The following is a 22,235-nucleotide window of genomic DNA, read 5'->3' as shown; positions in this document are numbered from 1 at the left end:
CAAAAGAACAAAAAGGCGACGTTTCAGTCTGATATTATATTACATGTGCTTCCTAGTGGCTTTTTTTTCTGTCGCTGCTGTGTTCGTGTCCCACAAAACTTCCTTAGAGGAAGCAGACGCGGCTAAGCTCCGGACTTCCTGTTTTGAGCTCGACTGCTGACTGGTAGAAAGGAGTGATACTCGGAAGATAGTAAAACTACCCAATGAAACCGGAGTAAAAGTTCACTCAAAATGAGCTGGTATGTACCCTGACTACATTATTATGAATAAAATATAACTGTAAACGATCAATTCACGATAATATAGGACTGACTTGTCGACTGGGCTCGGGCTATAATCTGGAAGCGCTCACAGACACCTATAGTGTAACTGGAGTTAGCTTTAGCGTGTCAAACCAAGTGTTTCACGAATAAAAACATCTTCTAGTAACCTTTCCGTAAGACTACTTTGCCCCAAATCGCTTTCTGTAAAACATGTGGTCGTAAAGCTGTATTTGTTACAGACAGTTGAAAGTTAACTTCGAGGAAAAAGGATCGACAAAGTCGTTTACGAGCTACTTGTACAGTATCTGTTAGCTAGCAGTTAGTTCGCCTGGTTGCTCTAAAATTAGGGAGTAAAAATGACCTAACTGCTCTTTTAAGTTTAGGCTTCTTGTTTCTACTGTTGAATAAAATCTAGGTTGTGGCTTTTGCTAACCGTGGAAACTTCGTGTCGTCAGTTGTCAGGTCGGACGAAGCAATTTAAAGGGATTTAAACGTCGGTCGACAGTAATCAGCTGTGACTAGCTGGTATGTTGACACATATTTTTGGGATCTTTGTGAACTTTGATTTTCTAAGTAATGATAGATGCGTGTCGTCTTCATTTGTGTGTCTCGCAGAAGTATCGCCAAAAAGTGATTTCCAATGTTTCCGTGTTTTGTTTTGTTTTATGGGTAATGCCTGTGCTTATAATGGTAAATAGACTGCAGTCAAGATGATTTAAAAGGGAGTTGTACATAAAATAAAGAAATAATCTGTTTTTTAAAATCTGTCTTTATGACTGCATTATTGTACCTACTTAGTTACTACATCCAGTACAACAATCCAGTTCTTTTTTGGCCATTTAAAACATCTTCATAGACGTGTTATGTTATATTTGTTCCCATTTCTTTTGGCCTCCAGGCCAGCTCTCTCTTGAAAAAGACATTTTTAATGTCAATGAGACTTACAACATGGATAAATAAAGAATATGGAAAAAATGACTTAATATCATTCATGAGGGATACTGTTTGAGGGATTTTTGGCCAACAATTCACTTACAACAGTTCAAATACTGGCAGGATTTTTTTTGAGTGAACACCGGAAGTCACTTTTTGGCAGACAATCACGTTTTGCCACTGTATGAGCGAGTGTGCAGACATCCCTAATATATTAATACTAACAAGTTGTGGAAATCATCAAATGTTTTGAGGCATCTTTGACACCCAGATGCTTTATTCACAGAAAAACACAAGTTTGTGATTCTGAGTGCCCCAAGGTAGCCGAAATTCCAAAACAAAATGATCAAGTTAGCCACTGGAAATATTTTAGCCTGTGTAACATAGTTGATTTCATAACAGCAGTGCCGTCTGTCTCAAACAAAAAGACAATGTGCACTGCAGGATAATGTAAGATGGATAATACTTTGGGTGTTGTTACTGTGAATTTAAAGTGACTTAGTTTGAATTCTTTAAGCAGATGTGGATGCCGGACCTTTTAGGTGATTTTAGACCTTTTAGCATTCAATTAACATTAGCCAAGAAGTAAGCTAATGCTGCAATCATCAGTAAATTAATATGAGTAACCTTACTTAATAATATGTTTATTATCTTGTATAAAGTAATAAAGAGAACACTTACAATGCTAACATTTGCTCCAGAAGAGAGTTTTTATATAAACAAAAGCATGTTTTTCTTTTCCCCCACATTGGAAAGCTGTGACATTACAACAGTGCGATTAGTCAGTTGTTTTGTTGATCATGGACAGGCATCAGTTTGGTGATGCAGGAACAAGCACCAACATGGGGATATCTATTACACCATACACCTTTATCCTTCAGCTCTAAAAGGCTAATGGGGTATTGGCGTCACCCTGCAGGTGCAGTAACTAAAAATCGAATGAGTTTGAATCTCAGCGACCTCAACTTCAAGGTCAGAGGTCAGGTTTTCTAAAAATTATGTGAAAGCAATACCTTGAGAACAGGTTGATGTAGGATTTTGAAATTAATAGCATAGGTTCAACTCCTATAAATCTTGGATGAATTCAAATCTCAGTGACCTTGACCTCAAGGTCAGAGGTCAAGTTTTCTCAAAATCTTGTGAACATGATTACAAGGTCAAGGTGACATGGGATTTTCAAATTCATACCATTGGTGCATCTCTAAAAATCTCAGAGAAGTTTGAATCCCAGTGTTAGGTCAAGGTCAGAGGTCAACTTTTCTGAAATCACCTAGGATTTTCATAATCATGCCACACGTACATCCAGTAGGAGACTAAGGGGTTAGCATTGCCGCCTATTAGTGCTTTTTTTATATTGTGGTTTCCAAATCGATTATCACCCCGGCCCCACCACAATCCCCACCCCATTTGTAGTTTTTCCTGTACTTTAGGGCTTCTTCCTTCTTCTTCAGCATATAAAGACAGACTAGAACAGTTGGAACTGCATGCTCCCCCTTTACTTCAGAAAGAATTACTAATGTGATACATATGCTACCAAAGGAAAACAAAAAACGTTTTGATATTGAATGGTACCAAGAGTACTGGTTTTGATAATATCCCTACTGATTATATCATCATGAAATCTCACATGAAAAGAGCTCCAAAGTGATTCTCCTTTGGAGTGATCTCAAGACTCCAGTTACTCTACTTTCTTGGGTCTCCATCAGCATGCGGTGTGTGAAAGTCGACTGGATGAATTTTGAGAAGAACAGTTGAAAGGCTGTTGCAGTACCCTGTACAATGACTGTAATCAGAGCCCATCTATGGAGAGCCCGTTCACTTATTGTTGGCTGTCTACCAAGTGGGTGCTCCTAAACAGTGAGTGTAGTTAATTGGCTAAAACCATTGTTTGAATTCGTTTACAGAAAACCCCCCACCAAAGTTTATTTTACTTGTTGCGAATGTAGTGTCGATTATGTATATTCCAGAAATACTCGTATCTTTTAGTTATTTTCTTACAGGGATGGAAATAAAACACTAGCATTCTGCTTACGTAAACTATTTTGTTGATTAAGGGTTTTACCAGGAACTGTAGACACACATAGTCAGAAACTGTTTTATTTTCCACAGGTTGAGTATTTACTTGTATTGGGTGGAGTGGCTAAATTAAACTCCCTTAAAGCCTCAGATGCAAGCAGTTGATCATTGTGAAGGCAAAACAGTAAACAGTTTGTAGGCAAGAAAAAAAGAGAGAAATTTTGCATTATTTTAATGTTGTGGGTTTTCCCCTCACACTCAACCATTATCTTTACATGATTTTTTTAAAGAAAGATGACAGCACTTATAGATGGTTAAAACTGGAGTTTGGACTGAGACATTTGAGCTTGATTTGCAAAATTCTAATCTGCGAAGCATATAAACCTTTTTTGACGCTACCACACAGTCACACTTAACACTCCGGTGCTTCCTTTTAAAACCATTTCTCCATCCACTTAGAAAGTGCCAAGGCCCTAGCTACACAAGGCTAGACACTAGTCGGAAACCACTGGTCACACGAGAAAAATGCGTATTCCCCAGCCAGTCGATGATTGGTTTGGAAGTTGCTGGGAGTCACTGTAAAATCAGCAGGCCTAGAGGCTGGTCAGTGATGCCCTGCCAACCACGAGTTGCTAGGGACAAATGTGTTTTTCCCAGTTGGTTGGTGAATAGTTGCTGGCAGGGGAAATCGATTGCAAACTGAACCTCCTTGCAATTGCTTTGGCCAAAAGTGGGTGGTCAGTGTAGCATTGTAGTTTGCATCGATGACACCTGCTTGTCTGTAAACACTCACCAGCTATTGTCCAAGCTGTAGCTAGTAGCTAGCCAGTATGCTTAGCTAGTGTTGCTCTCTTTTGACACTGGAAGTGGAAGATTACTACTGAAGCAAGGCACTCACGAGCAAACATAAACATCCCATACACTGAATTTTTGTACAGTATTTGCCCCGAGTTCTTTGTGTCAAAGTCATTCCAGAGACTGTCATTTTTATAAGATACATTATAATCCAAACAGACATTAGTAATTAAGAACGTTAATATAAAGGCTTGATAATCCAGTCTTTGAAATATTGTGAGCAATACTTTGTGGCTAGAAGGATAGTTTCCCTTCATCCTCTAACCAGAGTGATAAACACTGACACCAGATGTGACATAAAGAAAGGGCAGGACTTATGTCAAAACTGTGGCCCCTACAATTTTTTTTATTACCTTCACCATAGTTTTAACATTTACTGCGATATCCTTGTCTAAATGTCATACATTTACCAGCACTCCACTAAAACACTCTGAATTTCTGATTGGTTTTTTGATTGTCACATTTGCAACATATTTATGTTCACAACTGTTGCATTCTCTCTTGTTTAGCATATTTTCCATTTAGTTGAACTTATGACTAATTTGTGACTATACAGTTTTGTTTTTTGTTTTTTTAACAAATAACAGGAGTTGGTCATAGCAGCCCCTTATTGTATGCGGCATTTTACACATATAAAAGGAAATTTGCATAATTCATGTTTTGTCTCTCACAATTCATGACTGTAATTCTAAAGAAAATGCAAAGAAGATAACTTTTTTTTCGGTGCACTTATGACGCGTATGTATATTAACTCACTTGTGATACATTTCAGGTTCTTAGTGTCATTCAGGCAAGACTGTAAGTAGTAACCATGATAGCGTCATTCAGTTCAGTCATTTGGTCAATAGCTGGCAAACGACACATCTACCAGTACGCACCGCCAACCGCAAGGTCAAGAGTGGGGTGCTCACCCAGTGAAAAGAGTCCTTCATGGGCTGTGCTGACTGATGCATTCCAGCAGGGCCTGCACACTTGGTTCTATGACGTGAGAGGTTTGACTTCAGGGTCATCATCAGAACAATCCCACTTCCCAGCATCTTCAACTGGCTCTCTGTGCTCCATGGAATATCTGAGGTCAAATGATGCACTATCTTTCTAATGATGTACACATTTGCAGTTTTATTGAAAAGCCAATGGTTACTCCAGTTGGTGCATTATGTGTCTAGAATCAAGAAGACTGTTATGTCTTTGTTCTTGCCTACGTGCTTTGTTGATGGCGGTGACGTGTATTCTATTACAGCAAAGATTAGATAGCTCATTAAATGTGAGATGACCAACTTTTTGATAATGGCTGCATGTGTAAAAGAGCCAGTTTAAATGCGTCTTGGTCAAGGAATGGGCAGAATCATGATCCACTGCAGTTCTCCTCAGTTATTTGGTTAAATCCATGTTATTACATAGTTATATGTGTATATGTTTTGCATAGTTATAAAACCTGTCACTTTAGATTGAGGCTAAAGACCGAGCTGACAAATTTCTGCATCCTGCCTAATTTTACGCTCTTACCAGAAGTGGGATTTTGTATTTATTATTGCTTTGGTACTTCTTTAAGAATGATTTCTTGCTACGCTGTCTTTTTCTCACCAAATATTGTATCAATAGAAGTAATTTTTGGTGTCCATTTCCCTGGGTCTCTGGCTAAGTGAGAGAGTTATTGTAGGGATTCAACCTAGCCAACAGGTTGGCTTCTGAAAAGCCAGTCACACATAGTCTTTCAGTGATAATCTACACTTAGGTCTATTGTCACTTAGGTCGATTAAAAACTTGGATTGAATAGGAAAGACAGCGACAGTAGCTCAATCACGAGACTGTCCCATATAACTGGCTAATTTGCATGTTTTTAATACTGCTGCTATATGTGCTATACTAACAACCAGTATTTGATCAGTGTTTTGATAGTTGTTTGAAAAATCCTTATTTATATCTCTACTCATGCCTGTCATCACTGGGCTTAAATTTGGTTTCAGAAAATTGTGGATTTGAGTTTGTGTAATGCACATTTTTTCTTTGTTTTTAGCAGTCGTCTGGCCAGTCCTCTGCCATGTCAGATGCTAGTTCTGAGTTCACAGGACTGGGCTTACCAATGTTTCTAAATGTGACAGCCCCTACAGAAATATTGCTGTGTGAAGAAACAGTAGAAATGATTCTCACAGTGACTACCATCCTCCCTCTTTCTCATTCTCCCTCTGCTTGCCCTCCCCAAAGCACACTTCACCCGGTGTGTTTGCCAGTTCTCATGAGCAGCTGAAGAGAGTGACCACTTTTTTTGGCTGTTTGGTGAAGTGCACATATTCTGAATCTATAATGTTACAAGCTTCCTTCAGTTTTTTCCCCCCAAAGCAAGTGTGTCATTTGATACATTAAAGGGAAAATTCACACTAATATAGTGACAATTTAACAGATCCGCTTGATATAAGCACATTTGGATCCAAGCTGCAGAGAAACTGAAAAAACCCCAAGGGCATTTAGAGCAAACATTTAAATATACGTACCTCTTCTCCTTTGTACAGCACTCTTGCATAATACCCTTCTGTTGTCTTTTTGCTGTGGATGTCATGATTTATATCTTGACACACCCATTAAATAAGAACAAACTCAAAACCTGCTTCCGAATGTTGGGCAATGTTGGCAGAAAAGTTTCCAATCAGTTCCCTAAACTTTTGGTTTAAGGACTAACTACATTAAAGGCATGCAGCTCGTAAGATCAGTCAGTCATTTCATGCACCCTAAAAAATGTATAAACATATTTAAAAATGGCAACAAAGAAAAACTAAAATCTCTCTGATTAATTAATTTCTTATTATTTCTATTACTGATTAAAACTGATTAGTATCTTTCATTTCTGTAGGGACTTACTTTTTTTAAGTTTTGAGTTCTGCCTAAACTGTAGCTTAATTCTACACATAGACTTCAAAGTAAAAGTGTTGCAGATCACTGGTTGTAAATGCATGTGCAGAACAAAAGATTGCATTAACAAATAGAACCATCATCACAAAATGTATGTTCAACTATATTAATAGATGGGATATGTAGTATGTGCTAAAAACTAGTTAATGTGTGGTTTAAGTCATAAACTTTCTGCTGATTTCTTCTTATACAGTCTGACTGGGCTGAGCTGCTTCTTTTATGCTTGTTTTGTCTTACATCTTAACTGATCTTACAAGAGGTAGTTTGGCAGTGTGGAGGCTGTTTCTTCTTGTTTTAACTTTGGGAGAACACCGATCTAAAACTCTCCGTGTTTAAATCTCCAGCTGTTGTGCTTTGGGTATACAATCCCAAACAGTTTCAAAGACAGGTACGTGGGTATGTAATGCACGTAGTTTGACATTACAGTGTACCTCTCACCTCATCGGAGAAAGGTGAGTCACATAAGATGAAGCTGAGTAATTTCTGAGGGTTTTTTTCCATGTTGGCTCAACCAAGTAGTGACATAGTGGGTGAAACTAATCCCCTGAGCGAAAGCAGCAAAATGTTTTCAGGGATTTGTAACTGGGTTTTATTCGTTTTTTTTACAAAAAAAAAAAAGGTTGTCACCAGGTCAAAGTCCTTGTTATAATATCAAGTACCAGAAAGTCAAAATCAATGTAATTCCTAAGCCACCAGTGAAACTTGTTTTTTTTAATGTATTTTTTTCCCCAGGCTTAATCATACAGTTTTTTTTTTGACGATGTTGAGTTTTGTGATTTAGCTGTAGTCAAAAGGATCTTCCCGACACATCTGTAGCTTTCCCTGGTTGCACAATAAGGTCCTACATCACACCCTCACTTTTCCATCTCATTAGTCTACACACCTTTCTTTTGACACAGCTGCTGCCTCACCCTGCCTGTCAGTAGCAACTGTCCATCATATAGCTTAGATTTCAGACCATTAGTGCAACATCAATGACAACGTACAACATAGAGCAAATCACAATGATAAGGCAGTGTTTTCTGTCTCATGGATATCCAAGGCACTCTGATGCGCTGCAGCAACTTATTAAGGCATAGGCAAGGGTTTTGAAATGGGGATAAAAGATTGTGTTTTAACTAAGACGAAACAAGTTTCTTTTTCTTTTTACTGAAAGTAGAGTAGGAATCTCTGTGTCTTTTCCTTCCCGAGTGAAGAAAAGTTGTACTTCATCCTGAAAATTGTGTGAAACTATTGCAGACACAGTGAGCCTCATGACATGTTTTGGTGTTGATTGTTGTCATGGCTCTGTCTTTTTGAGTCCTGGTATATGAAGGTGTCTGGGGGGGAAAAGGGTTGCTATTTTTCTGATGTTATAACATCTGCATTTGATTGCCAGTTGGGGTCATGTAAAATCACACAGATGAGGGGACAACCACTTCTGTTAAGTGATATCTGCTTGCAGTGGCAGCCAGATGTGATCAGTGATGACACAAAGTTAATGTACATGTCACTGGCAGCATGTTTGAGAGGAACAGGGATTGACAGCTTCAGATTGTCTGTGCCAGTGATCTAAAAGAGGCACTAATTCACCCATAGACCTGAGCTGTCTTTTAGTTGGACATCATGCAACTGTTGACAATTTAAGCATTCATTAATCTCACCTTTTTGGTAATCATTTCCTGTTGCTTGTATCTGTCATCACTCATTGCTTGTTTTTTCGTGTTCATTTCAGGATCCCGTTCAAGATTGGACAACCAAAAAAACAGATTGTCTCTAAAACTGTAAGTCACAAGAACAAACTTTTACTCTTTCCAGACATTCAGGTAAAACAGCAGTTTAAAAGCTGTAGTTGTTGAGCTTCACGAATGGCACAGACCACACGAATAGTAGTCTAAATACTGTCGTCCTCAAAGATTTATTAGATGTCAATTTGTCTAAGTCTTTCAAGGGGGCTGAGGTGGTTACCTTGAAGTGACAGTGAGAGGGTGTTCTTCTTGCTGGAGAAAACCACTTCCACCATAATAGGTTTGTGGCCTGGCATTTAAACTGTGAGACAGGGATTCCAGCTTCCTGTGCCATCCTAGGCAAAAACCATGGAGTGGGAGAGATGGTGACAGCTGTCTTATGAGTAGGTCCAAACTCAGATTAACTCTCAGTTTAAGCAAAGTTTTTCTGTGGGAGTCACAGATTAACAAACAGTTCAGTTTTATCACAATACCTACAAAAGCAATTGTATCATGATATAATTCTGCAGTACATGATGTGCTATAGTACACCGCAATATCTATGTTAAGAAAAGACCTTAAAAAGTGAAAAACATTGTATACATTCAATACAAGTTGTGTTACTGTTTTATGGATTATTAGGATTTTTCTATAGTTTATGTTACCCTGAAGTGAGTGTGGAAGGGTCCCAACTTATTTATTACAATGGCTACCACACAACCAGAACAAGCTGACACCCATCACTTTATCAGATCCAGTTTTCCTACCCAAGGAACAAATTAAGGAGTGGTGGCAAGTACGAGTGCATGGTTAGCACGTACAGTAATGCATGGCCAAACTGGTTTTTATCACCAGAAATTGCTAGTAATATAACTGGTATACAGAAGAGTGCAATTAGTATCTGCAAATCTACTCTTGTAGATCAATTCAACGGGAAAATCAGTTAATCTCAGAAGAACGAGTAAAAAAACTAAATGAACACCAGATCTCATCACAAGTGCCCAACATCACATAGCCTGCAGTTACACATGCACACCCCCACACAACAGTGCTCTGAAAAATTCCAGCAACAAACAACCAAAGCTGGAATTAAAGTATGAGCATCAACCACAGTAGCACACCAAAATGTTACTCCAAACAGAAATGTCCACACTAACCAAAATGTCCAAGATGCAAGATGCCAACAAAGAGATAACCAAGCTACTGCAAAGCTCACAGCAATTCAAAATAGTTAATGGAGTCGAAGCTGCCAGACAAAACTAACAAGTTAAATATTTTACGCCAGGTACAAATTAAGAAGTGGTGACACATAAGTGTTCTTGGTTAGCACCTATAGTAATGCTTGGAAAAACTGGTTTTTATCACCGGAAATTGCTATTAATATAATTGAACACTCCCAAACAGCATTCCTCTGAAAACTTCTAGCAACAAACAACGAAAGCTGTAATTAAAGTATGATAATCATTTAGCAAGACCACAAGCTAATTTGGTGATTAACACCGACTCAAACTTTAATCTCACCAATGGGTCTACAGATCCTGGACGATCCCCCATTTGTCACAAACTGGCTCAAAGTAGGTGACAAGGAAGGAGTCCACACAATAAGTTTACTTAAATATAAAATTATTTTTTAAACATAACCTAACCAAGACACAAAGATCACCAATAAGTTAATGTCATGTGAAGTGGAAGAGAGAGACTATGCAGGTCATCGGGGCCAGCTTTTATATTCTGCAATACACAGATAACATGTATCAGGCGACCAACCAACAGCAGCCATGGCTTTCATGAGTGTGGGAGGTTCCTTACTTATTTATTATTAAAATGGCTACCACTCAACCTGGCTCGCAAAACAAGCAGACACCTATCAGTTTACTAGATCCAGTTTTTCCTATGGCAGGTACAAATTAAGGAGTGGTGATACATAAGTGTTCATAGTTAGCACTTACAGTAATGCATGGCCAAACTGTTTTTTATCACTGGAAATTGTTTGGGAATTATATTAATAGCATTCCCAAATAACACTCCTCTGAAAAACTTCTAGCAAGAAATAACCAAAGCTGTAATTAAAGTATAAGCATCAACCAGAGCAGCACATCAAAATGTTACCAAGTTACATATTTTACAACACTATTCAAGTTTAAGTCAACAAATAAACCACTTAAACCTACTCAACTGAGAGACTCATGTGGCTATATTCGCCAAAAAGGATATCTGAAACCTGAAATTCATGGACTTAACAGCCAAGCAAAATACTAGTTCTGCTCTCTTCCAACCGCAAAAACTCTAAATTAATGTAACCAATCAAAACTATTGTTATTTAGAACTACAATACTAACGATCTGTAGAACTTCCTAAGATATTAGTCACAATTCAAAATACCATAACAACTTTAGGCTGTACTCACAAAGCAATTCAATTTAGATGAGCATTTAGCAAACCGCAAGCTAAGTTGATTAACAAGGGCCCGAACTTTAATCTTACCAGTAGGTCTAAAGATCCTGGACAAGGAAGGAAGGAGTCCACGCAAGAGGTGTAATTAAATGTAAAATAATTTTTTAAACATAACCTAGTCATTTTACCTGCATTTCAGCTGCTCAAAGCACTGTCCGTAAATCTTGTTGCATAATCCTACAGGTAAAGACAGTGAACATATCTAAGTGGGAAAACAAAAGCCTTCTCAAGTAATCATTGTTGCTGGAAATAATTATATTTTGCACATATATTTATTGTCCGTTAATTTTTGGAGTCATTATTTGTACTATGTCAAAATGCTAATATGCTTGGAATGCATTCTTTTTTTTAGGTTGAAAGAGACTTTGAGCGAGAATATGACAAACTCCAAAAGTAAGTTTCCATTATGCTTTATAAGACTAATGAGGTAGACAGTGACTAAAGTTTCTCTGTGTTATTCAGAGTTGCATCGGTATTAAAATAAACATTTTATATTTTACAAAAATATGCATGTGTTACCAAGTGTTTTCATGATCATGTTTTGTTTGTTTTAGCTTGGTGCTTTGTATATATTAAATATCTTGATGTCTGTCATTACAGTCCTGCCAACAAAAAAATCTGTAATGTTTTTTTATTATTAATTTTATTCTCATGAAATTACTTAATGTACAATTACTAGTCAGGATTATAAAGTAAGTAAGAAATCTGAAATAACTAACAGTTATTTTGACTGCATATTTACATTTTAAGTATTCCTTGTTGCACAAGAAGTTTTTCTTTTTTCTTTTCCAGCTTTTGGTAGTTTTGGACTCTGTTTTTTCTTGATGTGAAATATTAAGAAATTTCAGACTTGGCCACAGCTGAAATATCAACCTTTTTACAATTTAATGTCATCATGGATGTAGAAATTCTGTTAATGACCTTTATTTCAGTTTCTCTGTAAAACAAAGGCAAGTAGGGATCACATCATTTAAAATGCAAAACTTGTAAGCTCAGTACATCAGGCCCAGTCTTACTGGGAGGCTGAGGTTACAAAAACTCCCTGAGGGCCCAGCAAAATGAGTGGGAGCATCATTTTCCTCTCAGGTTTTGTTGAGTAGGAGGGCCCTTTATCAGGAAGGTGTGGTGCCAATAGACCTTATAGATGAGTCAGAGCAGCAGGCATGTAGAGACATTTAGGTTCTCCACCCTAGAGATCCATATCAACACATCATGGTGCTCCTGTGGTCTAACTGCAGTACACTTAGTAGTAACTGATACCTGTGTTTGCAGTTCGTCCATCTGACTGAAGACATTTAAATTCTTCTAGTACAAAAATAATCTGTACTTTAACACTCTCCCATATTGAACCATATTGACCAATTTCAACATCATTTTAGTTTTACTGTTTGAATAATCTCTATGATCTACAACAAAATACAGCTCTATGTTCTATTATCTGTAGTACCAGCAGTGTAAAACAGATTTGAATCTCATAGAACTAGCCTTGACGAGAAGAACAGGCAAAACTCCCCTAAATGAGATCTGAAAGGTTACATGCAGATGCACATAGTCTCTCTGTATGTGCACACTTTTCCTCTATAACCTGTCGCATCCTCCAAATTGATGATGGTCATATCTTGCCCTCATATCCTGTGTACATCCTGCTGGAAACATACCTGATAATTTCCTCTGAGCCTGAAATATCATTGCTTTGTTATCTGCGTGTAGTGTAAAAGTGGCTTTAAAGTGCTAGCTGATAAAACATTTAACACAAGATCATCTTATTCCTCCCGCTACATATGAAGCATATTTGCACTTCATATGTGTTAAGTATAAGGAAGTATTGACTTGTGTGTTCAGACAAAATTTAAACATTATTGTGAAACACTAAGTGAAATTCCACAACTTAACCAATTTGGATCACAGTGTTTTACTTTTTCTTTGTGGATGTTATTTGATCACTTTTTAAGATCAATATTTTGTAATAGCAGGATTGGAAATCCAAATGTCCTAATAAACGGCTGATTTAGTCTGGTACAATTCTTGGTTTAAGAGTGATTTACATGGAATTGCAGTTCCTAACCTCAGTCATGTGTGAAAAGCAATGAGCCGAAAAGCAAATCAGAGTAAATAGTCATGTTGCAATGTGTAAGTGATATATTCTTTCTTTAAAAGTCTTGAATGCCTTTAGTTTTCACCACCCTGTGTGGCATGATGGCTGTGGCTGCATGGGTAGAAGGTTAGGGGCATAGGTACAAGGAGCAGCAGCTGTTCCAGTAGGTTACTCTATTAGCACCTTTTGGGAAGAGACTCCACGCTTACATGGCACTCATCCAGGATGGCTCGCTCTCACCATCAGTGCTGACAGAGAAGGGAAAATGCAGCAGTATTTTTAAGTAGGTGGTAGTGTCTGGAACATGACTTTCACATGCACAAATAACCATCACAAGAATATATTCTGAGTGTACTGGGCTCAGAGCGCACTGGTTTGTTTACATAGTAAGATACTTTCACCCACTATCTTACAAACTAATATGCATGACTGGCAGGATTGTGCTGTAATGATGTTTTTTTTTTTTAATTTTCCTGATATTATATTTTTGCTTAGTATTACTTAGTCTAGTATTACAGTCTAAACATTTAGATGGAGTTGTCAGATATCTCTACTTTATGTAATCTCAGACAGAAATGCTAAGATTGACAACATATTACAATTTCAAAATGTTTATGACAGTGTCAGAAGCAGTTATAAAGTTGCAGCTCTAACAACAAAATGATACCATATGAAGATTTTATGTCACGTCAGAGTTTAATTGTTGCAAAAATGTTCTAAACAACAGAGGAAAACTGTGATGACCTGAACTTGTCACACTGACTCTCCTCGTCCAAATATGTGCTAAAAATTGACTTAATGTAGTGAGAGGAAAACAGGAAGAATCTCTCTTGATTATTAGATACTCTCCAAATCTTGCCTGAAGCATTGATGATAAATTTACTACAATTTGAAATGCCTGTTTCTGGATATTTGAAACATAAGCGTGTATTTTCATTAATTTAGAGAAAGCCTAATATAGCTTGTGAGACCTAGTTCTATCTAATTGGTGAGAGGGACACAAGAAGTTACTGTGGAGATTGTTCTGACAGAGTGTTTTTTTCTTTCCCGTGGTGTGAACAGTATGGGATGAAGTTACATCATTTACTGCAAATGACATTTTTGGAACAACCTCCATCTGGTCTGTGGTGATTTAGTATAAAATCCTTAAACGTCAAAAGAAACAAAAGCTTAAAGAGAACATGTTACGTTTTAAAAAAAAATAAAAAAGTATTTTACTATTTGTCCTTTCTTGGATAAACAAACAAAAGAATAAAAGAAAATGCATTTGCAGATGAAAATCTAAAACCAAAGTTGTCAAAGGGCACGTGCATTGGCTTATGCCACGTATCCTTCTGTATGTTGCTTTTTGGGAGACTTGAACTTTTCTTTATGGTGCTGTAAATGCTGCTTTTTAAGCAAACCCTTCAGTTTAACAGTTTAGATTTGGTTAGTGTACCTGTGAGTATCCTCGATTAACCAATCGTTCTTTGTTTCCCAGCTGCTAAACCGAAAAAAATTCTACAACATTTAATTGGAGCCGCTTGACTTCCAGTTCTGGTTTGCAGCTCTGAAAGAGCTCTACTCGTTTTGCCAGTGTCTTTATATTTTCTGGACACGCACAAAAATGGGATTACAGTTACTGACTTCCTATTTAATATTGTTCTTAAAAAACAAGGGTGGAAGCAAAACCTGACTGCACCACATTTTTCATCAAATAGGAGTAGTGTTATGATGGTAGTCTCAGGGGAGATTCTAAACCCCTTGTTTGCCTTAATTGATATAATGAATGGCATGTGTTTTCAGCCTCCATAGTCTGGTAATTGCCATTTTTAACACACATCAATGGAATATGTGCAGTGGAATGATTGAAGACGTTAATGCTTTTGAGCGGAAATGTAGTTGACTGAAGGATTCACACTATTGTTAATTAGCTAACAGATTTTATGTGGAATCAGTCGAATGTGTAATTCCTTCTTAATCCATATTGTTTTATGTCTTTTTTCGAGGTTTGTGTTTTCTTTATCCTTGTCAATGTTTTTGTCCAAATGAACGGGTTCAGAGGGTTTCAGGGATGAATCGATTTGAAAGTATGCATTCCTACTTTTGTAACAGTGGAAAATTTTTAACAGTTCAGGCCTTGATTTCATTTTTTTTTTAGCATTTAAACAGCATATATCAATTGATAAACCTGAAGATATCATTAAAATCAGGCTCACGTTAGCAGATAACAACGTTTGACTGATGTGTCAATGCATGCCTACAGCTAATAAAGTAAATCTTGACTGCAGTATAGGTTATTAATTAATATGAGTTAGGATAACTGATTCTTTACTGTACTCCGAGACAAGAAGCGCTCTGATAGTCAGTCTTCTGCTTGTCCCACAGGCTGGAGGATCAGACAAAAAAGCTTCACAAAGACATGAAGAAAAGCACAGAGGCTGATTTAGGTATGTTCTGTCACTTACTTGGTGTTGCCACCTGGTGAGCCATTGATCAGCACTTGTTCACCAACACACTTGATGTTACTTGGCATGTTTTTCAGGGCCAGAAAGATGTTTGGGTGCCTGTGTTTTTCTGTTTTTTTTCCTGTGGTGTGTTCGATCTCCAAATGATATGACATGAAACAATTGTATGTGAGTCTCTACCTTAATCATTTCCTTTTTTAGGCTTTTGTAGCTGTCATAGCAGGTGTGTTTTGGGTGTTTTTTTGACTATGTGAGCAATATTCAGTTGGGGATCCTGGTTTACCATCTCTGCCATCATTTATCCATGTATTTGTTTGCCACAAAACTCTTGTTTACTTAAGATTTATTTGCCTATTTGCTGGTTTTGTGTTTGTGTATTTGGGAAGTGGTAGTAGACATGGCCTGTGGTAAGTAGTCACTTGTGGGGGTGGAAGAGCGGGGACGGATGGAGCAGTGAGCGACTTCTTCATTTCCTCTCCTTTGTGCTCTGCAATATGAATGTCTGCATCATCAAAGTGTCATAGCTGTCAGGGCCTCATTATCGTTAATGGATTCCATCTGTTGCACAGGTCCCATCTCCACTAACTGCTACCAAACAAAGAACTGGACCTACTCTGCATGTCAGCACTGCATTTAATACGCTTCTCTCTGTATCAAGCCAAATGTGTTTATATGCAGCACTCTAGCGAACGTGCTGACAGTCATCTGGTGAGGGCCAGTAATATCTTTTTAAGGGTTGCTCCTGTTCACACGTCAAATTAGGCTAAATAGCAGAAGGCAAATAAAATATGTTAACTTGTCTTGCCTCAGGAAATTGTAAAGGACATGAATTTCACCTTTTCCCTCACTGCTAATGGCGAGCCCTCAGGTCACCTTTTGATTTTCACGACCCTGTAATTAAAATGTTTGTCAGATCAAGCAATGTATTACTTGTGCAAACTGAGAGAGATGCAGAAACGCTACACCGTGATAATTGATTGGTTGAAAATTGGTCCCAGGGGAGTGTGAAATGACCAATGACTGTTCCAAATCTCTGTAAAGCCAATATGCAGCTGCTGTCGTCAGCTTGTGTCTCCTCAGTGCAGCTCATTTGTTTTGACAGTGAAGCCATAATCTGATACATGCTCTGTGTCTAAACAAAGTGGCACGAGTGCAGATTAACGGTAATTGATGCTGTCAGTGTAGAAATATGGCAAAAAATTCTTGTTGCACTGGTGAATATTCAACGCGGCAGGCAGCCCCACCACCCCCTCAGATTTTTACAATGGGGGCAGCACTGTGCCATTCGAGTTGTGCACTTCCCGACAGCCTCACTGTTGAATACCCTACTTCATATAAAGTGATGAAACGCTTAAAGCCTCGGTTTAATCCACAAAAATTGCATCCACAATTTCAGAACAATGTAAGAGTCTTACGTGGAATTAGATTAAAATGCGTAGATGCAGACATTTTCAGTAACCATTTACAAAATCTGTGTTTCGTGACTTTCTGTTTCCATAAATTTAACTGTGTTTTAATAGTATTTTCTGCTTTGTGTGTTGCATGCGCATTTGCATGGCTGACAGCCATGTCTAAGGCAGCAGTGAAGATTTCTGCAGACCTCTTGAGTAACCCGCTGTGTGAGCAGGATCAGGCCTTCCTGGAGTCTATGACTGCTTTAGATACAGCCATGAGAAGGATGGATGCCTTCAACCAAGAAAAGGTAAGACTCTTTCCCACACTTGGCATCTTTATTATATTGCTCTTTTTCTGTTTTGGCTTTTTGACACGGTGTTTTTCTTCAAATCGTTTGGAGAAAAAAAAAATGTTTTTAACAAGCAAAGTAGGAAACTAGACAAGGGTTTGTTTTTTTGTTTTTTTTGAAAATGCATGTTTTCATATTTGTCAATATTGTGCTGCCTGTGGACTAAAAACTATCCGTATGTCTTTCCTTCTGCTGTTTTTGAAAAGCATCTGTGGTATCATCCTCTATAAGCTCAAGCTACTGGTTATCAGCTGTGAAAATTGATGCATTTGTGACTCACTGGTGTCTAAAATAACTCATACAATGGATGGGCCTTCTCTGAAGAGGAAAACATGCCTTGCCACAAAATTCACAAGAGTAACTCACAGCTTATGTGCTGAGGTCTGTTGTATTTCTTACATTACTTCCTAATACATTTGGCTTCAGGTAAAAACATTTTTTTTTTGCATTGGTAGGTCACCCAATATGTTCTTGATGGATTACAGAAACTTTATTCCTCCCTCAGGGTAGAGTACCTATGATCAGCTTGTACAGAGCCGTACTTCTGGCAAACCCAACCTGAAATCCTCCCAACACTTGTCCCGTCCTTCATGGACATTTCATATCATATTTTACATATTTTTCTTTCTACTTAGATAGTTGCAGCGCTTGCATTTGGGAAACCATTTCTTTTTTCCTTATTATTCTTGTATGTTTTGTCCTAAGGGCCAGCAGCAGACAGACCGGCATGTCTGTCTTTCCAGAACTGTAAGCGGTACAGCGTATTCTTGCTCGCTCTTCCACAGCTGTACTCTGTGAAGATCTCTCTGGCTGTCAGGGCTCTTCATATTATTTGCTGGGCGCCCTTCACTTTTTGATTAGAATCATCGCCACAGGTAGTTATAATGTGAATCATAGTGGCACCGCATGTGTGGATCCTCAAGGCACTACGCTGTGGAGGGTTTGAAAAGAGGAAAAAATACAGAAGAGAACATAGGAGATCACACTAAGGCATATACCGATTGACTTTTTTCCATCTGTGTTTTCTTGACTCATTGCCCCGCTAGTAGGTGTTCTAGGCTTTTCACATTTGTTGCCTTAAAAATATTCCCCTTTCTTTTCATATTTTGCTGTGAACCAAAATGATTTCATAACCTTTCCCACAACAATGATCCAACAAGGGGGAGAAAATGAATTCCTTTGCAAACGGTGGGTAATGTTGTTATTCCATGGTAAACCTGTAGTATAAGTATTTCAGGCATAACAGACCATCTGTCACCTGGAAATATACATATTGAGCAATGAAGAGTTGATTTTATATTTTCTGGGAAACCTCAGTAGCTGGACTCGGTTTCCATAGATAATCAAGCTGTAACCTGTTCCCCAGTCTATATAAGTGAAGCAATGTCCATGTTCCAGAAATTAAAGTGACGACTGACAAAAGTCCTCACTTTAAATGAGCATACTGTCTTGAGCTGGTAAATAAATGTCCTCCTAATGTTCAGTGTTTATATATGAGATTACAAGTATCACTGGTCATGTCTCCTGGTTTTACTTGTTAGGATATACTTCGTGCCACTCGGGCAAACTCAGTATTATTGTTTTGAGAATAAAACATGCTAAAAGCATAAGACAGCATCCAAGCAGATATTCTGCAGCTGTCATTTATTTTCCTTTCCTTTCCTTGATTCTTCAGCTTTTAAGTCTTTCAGACTTGCTTTGCTTACAGCTCATCAAATTTTACAGGAGCCATTTTGAGTGACTAGACAAAGTAAAATGTAGGTTGGACTGAGCGTGTGGGTTTGTGACCCAGGGTGCATATGTTCCAGGACTTGGCTTGGTTGAGTGCCCAGGAGAGCACTCCTGCCAGTTTGGCTGTTGTCAGGATGAAGTGCTTTTGCATTCTTTAGATTTTTTTTTTTCAATATCAAATTTTATTTTTTTTTCTCCCCATTTTCACTCAGTTTTTTTTTTTCATTCTAAAGGGGGGGAAAAGACTACCACACACACTTGAGTGTGAATGAATAAAAGACAGCCATTCTTCCTTTTAATCACAATTTTTTTTAAAGAAGTCACTTGTAGTTATGTCTTTATAATGTATAGTATTGTTCACTGTCTGTTTAGCCTTCCTATTAGTCTCTGTGACTGTCACTTGTTTGAAAAAGATTGATCCACTCACTTAGATCCAGACATTTTTTCGCTTGTAAAGGACAACAGTCACCAACTGGATAGATGTGTTTTCTTTGTTGTGTTTGTTTGTTTGTTTGTTTTAAAACACACTTTTATTCAGAGTGGCTTTTGACAGCTAGGTCACATCTGATAGTTTCTCCACTGCTCTCAGTCTTACTAAATAAAATCCTTGCCTTAACACAATGTTCACTTCCAGCTTTGGGCTGGGCTGTGTGGCTTCTTTTGTAGAGTGGCTACAAGTGAGCTAGAGGCAAAATAGCGATTGTGAGTACTTTCTGGTCAGTCTGTTGTGTGTATCACCTCTAGGTTTTGCTAGGTGTTTAAAAACCCAGCACAGCACTAGAACACCACTCTTAACTTCTTCCTTTAAGCTGGCTGTTGATTCTGACGGCAACAGCAGCAAAACCTTATTGCTCCAGCAAAACAGACACAAAAGCATCCACCCTTTGCTCTTCTCCGTGTTGAGACGAGATGTTCTGCCGCAGGGCCCACAAGTGAGAGAGCCAGCAGATAAAACGTGCAGCGATAATGAAGGCAGCAGTGGCCCAGGTCTGTGTGTTTATTTCTGGGGCTGAGGAGGGCGCACAGCCCCGCCGGCACACTGCTGCCGAAGCTGAGCCCCAGTGTAGATGGCGGCAGCACAGTAGAGGATGCTCCGTTTGGAGGGATATTGATTTCCTCTGCGATCTGTGTGTATTTTTGGGAGGCCTGTGTGCCGGGATGGCCTCTGCTCCGTGACTCACTGATGGAGACTGCTGCTAGAGCGCCGGCCTCAGGCTCTGCGGGGCCTCCAAGGAATAGCTCTGCCCCCCCTCTCTGTGGGAAGGGGCAGAGGGTAGAGGGCACCAGCATGCTTAAGCAAATCTGCCGCTGTTCTTCTCCCTCCTCGCTGCATGCTCTCACCTTAGAAGCAGCGGCACCGCTCGAGCTGGGGAGGGGGAGATGGTGTGAATATGTAAAACAAAGACAATGTGAATTCCCATGTACTTATTTGTTATTGGTTCTGTGTTTTCCCTCAAACCACAATCAACCATTTTGTACTTGGAAATCTGCCTGTGTGAAGCAGCGAGTGTTGCTGTATGTTCTCATAGATGGTCAGGGCATTTTTACAAAGCACAGCTGCGATCTTGCTTCCTTGTTGTTGTGTGATTGACTGTCCTTCCAATAGCAAGTGAGCATATGATTAGTGGAGCTGCTCACTGTTCTCATGCAGCTGTCACTTCACATCTCCCTGCTTTAAATTCTCCTTCTCTGTTCCAAGCGTTTTCTCTCCACTTGACTCGATTGCCTGGTTAACTTAGCCGTGTTACGCTTGCAGATCTAGTAGCAGCAGTCATTTTGAATCTGCAATGTAAATGACTCTAGAAACTTTATTAATTTCGCTCCAACTTCTCTCGACGAGACTTGGTTCTGAGGCTGGAGGCCTCGAGATGAGATGTTCGTTTACTTCCATTTAACACCCCCCCCTTCCCCTCCTTCCTTCCCCTGTCGGGTCTGCCAAACAGAAGGAGAATGCAGGAAAATATAAACTGTTATTGTTAAAATGTTTGTTTGTAAAGAACTTTCATCTTGTATGGCAGCCCACCCTCCACAGGAAATCATTTGGGCTTTGCTTTCATGTCCGTCCCCTGACAGTTCCATCCTTTTGTATCGCAAGCTCAATGAATATTCAGGGGTTTCTCCTCGGGGCTTGTGTACAATAAAAGAGTCAACGTCATGAAAGTTTCTTTGCAAGCCCCCCCTTCCCCTTCCCCTTTTTTCTTATGTGCTCTGTTTGAAATATACACAATTGTTGGTGTTTGTGCTGTGACATTACATTGCAGCTAATGAGCAAGAGATGTAGAAGCTATTTGGTTCCGACTTCACTTCTGATGTAACTCAATTTGACAGTGAATAATATTGTAATGTCTCTTCACTTGTTAGAAAGGCAAGCAGTGCTTATGTTAACAGCTTTTTATTTTATTTACTTTTACAGGTCAACCAGATCCAGAAGACTGTTGTCGACCCTCTGAAAAAGTAAGTGTCGGTTTCTTGTGTTGCTGCTGTGTTAAATGTCCAGCTTTAAATTTGAATCTGCAACAGGCCGCGGTCAAATAGTTGTAGTCTGCAAAATTAGCATTTTTAGGAGAGCCGGATTGTGAACTTTCCGTGTGAAGTATGGTAAAAGTGATTTAGCTCAGTTGTGTCTTAAATTCCATATGTGACTGTGGAGCGATAAAAACCCAGTGCCCTGTGTCGTTTTTACTATTTAACCTTGCTCTGCATATCTCACTAACTGAGTGGAAAGAATAGCTGCAGTGCAGGACCTCAGGAAGGCCTCCAGTGTAGTAATACACATTGTAAAAACGAACTGGGAGTTAACGGGGCTGCTGTGCTGGTAGTGTCTGGAAGAAAGTTTATTTGGTCTTCGTTCCTAATACTCGCCCCCATTTGAGGAGGCAGTGAATGCTATTCCATTCCTTAAGCCTCACTTTGCACACACACGCACACACGCGCAAAGCAGAGGTACTGAAGGGAGTGGCTGGACAATCCCACCCGTCTTCCGGAGCGCTTGTTAAGGTTTTCTTCCTCCTCCTGGCTCCTCCCAGGAGATTAAATACTTTGAAAGAGAGCATGTGCATACTGCTTGTATAGATTTCTATAAAT

The 22,235-nt window shown here is 38.9% G+C and overlaps 1 protein-coding gene across 1 annotated transcript in view; it reads left to right on the top strand.

Annotated features, from left to right (window-relative positions):
• Positions 1 to 109: 109 nt before the first annotated feature.
• bin3 (bridging integrator 3) overlaps positions 110 to 22,235 on the top strand; it is a 30,666-nt gene continuing 8,540 nt past the window's right edge. The window contains exons 1-6 of the mRNA XM_003452673.5: positions 110 to 239; positions 8,689 to 8,737; positions 11,487 to 11,527; positions 15,597 to 15,658; positions 17,242 to 17,378; positions 21,565 to 21,605. Of these exons, the coding sequence (XP_003452721.1) occupies positions 232 to 239; positions 8,689 to 8,737; positions 11,487 to 11,527; positions 15,597 to 15,658; positions 17,242 to 17,378; positions 21,565 to 21,605 (338 nt within the window). The 5' untranslated portion in view covers positions 110 to 231. The remainder of the gene's footprint in view (positions 240 to 8,688; positions 8,738 to 11,486; positions 11,528 to 15,596; positions 15,659 to 17,241; positions 17,379 to 21,564; positions 21,606 to 22,235) is intronic.

Source organism: Oreochromis niloticus, linkage group LG12 (genome assembly GCF_001858045.2).
Source record: "Oreochromis niloticus isolate F11D_XX linkage group LG12, O_niloticus_UMD_NMBU, whole genome shotgun sequence".
NCBI lineage: Eukaryota > Metazoa > Chordata > Actinopteri > Cichliformes > Cichlidae > Oreochromis > Oreochromis niloticus.
The sequence above is the reverse complement of the archived record's forward strand: the minus strand, read 5'-3'. Positions and strand labels throughout refer to the sequence as shown.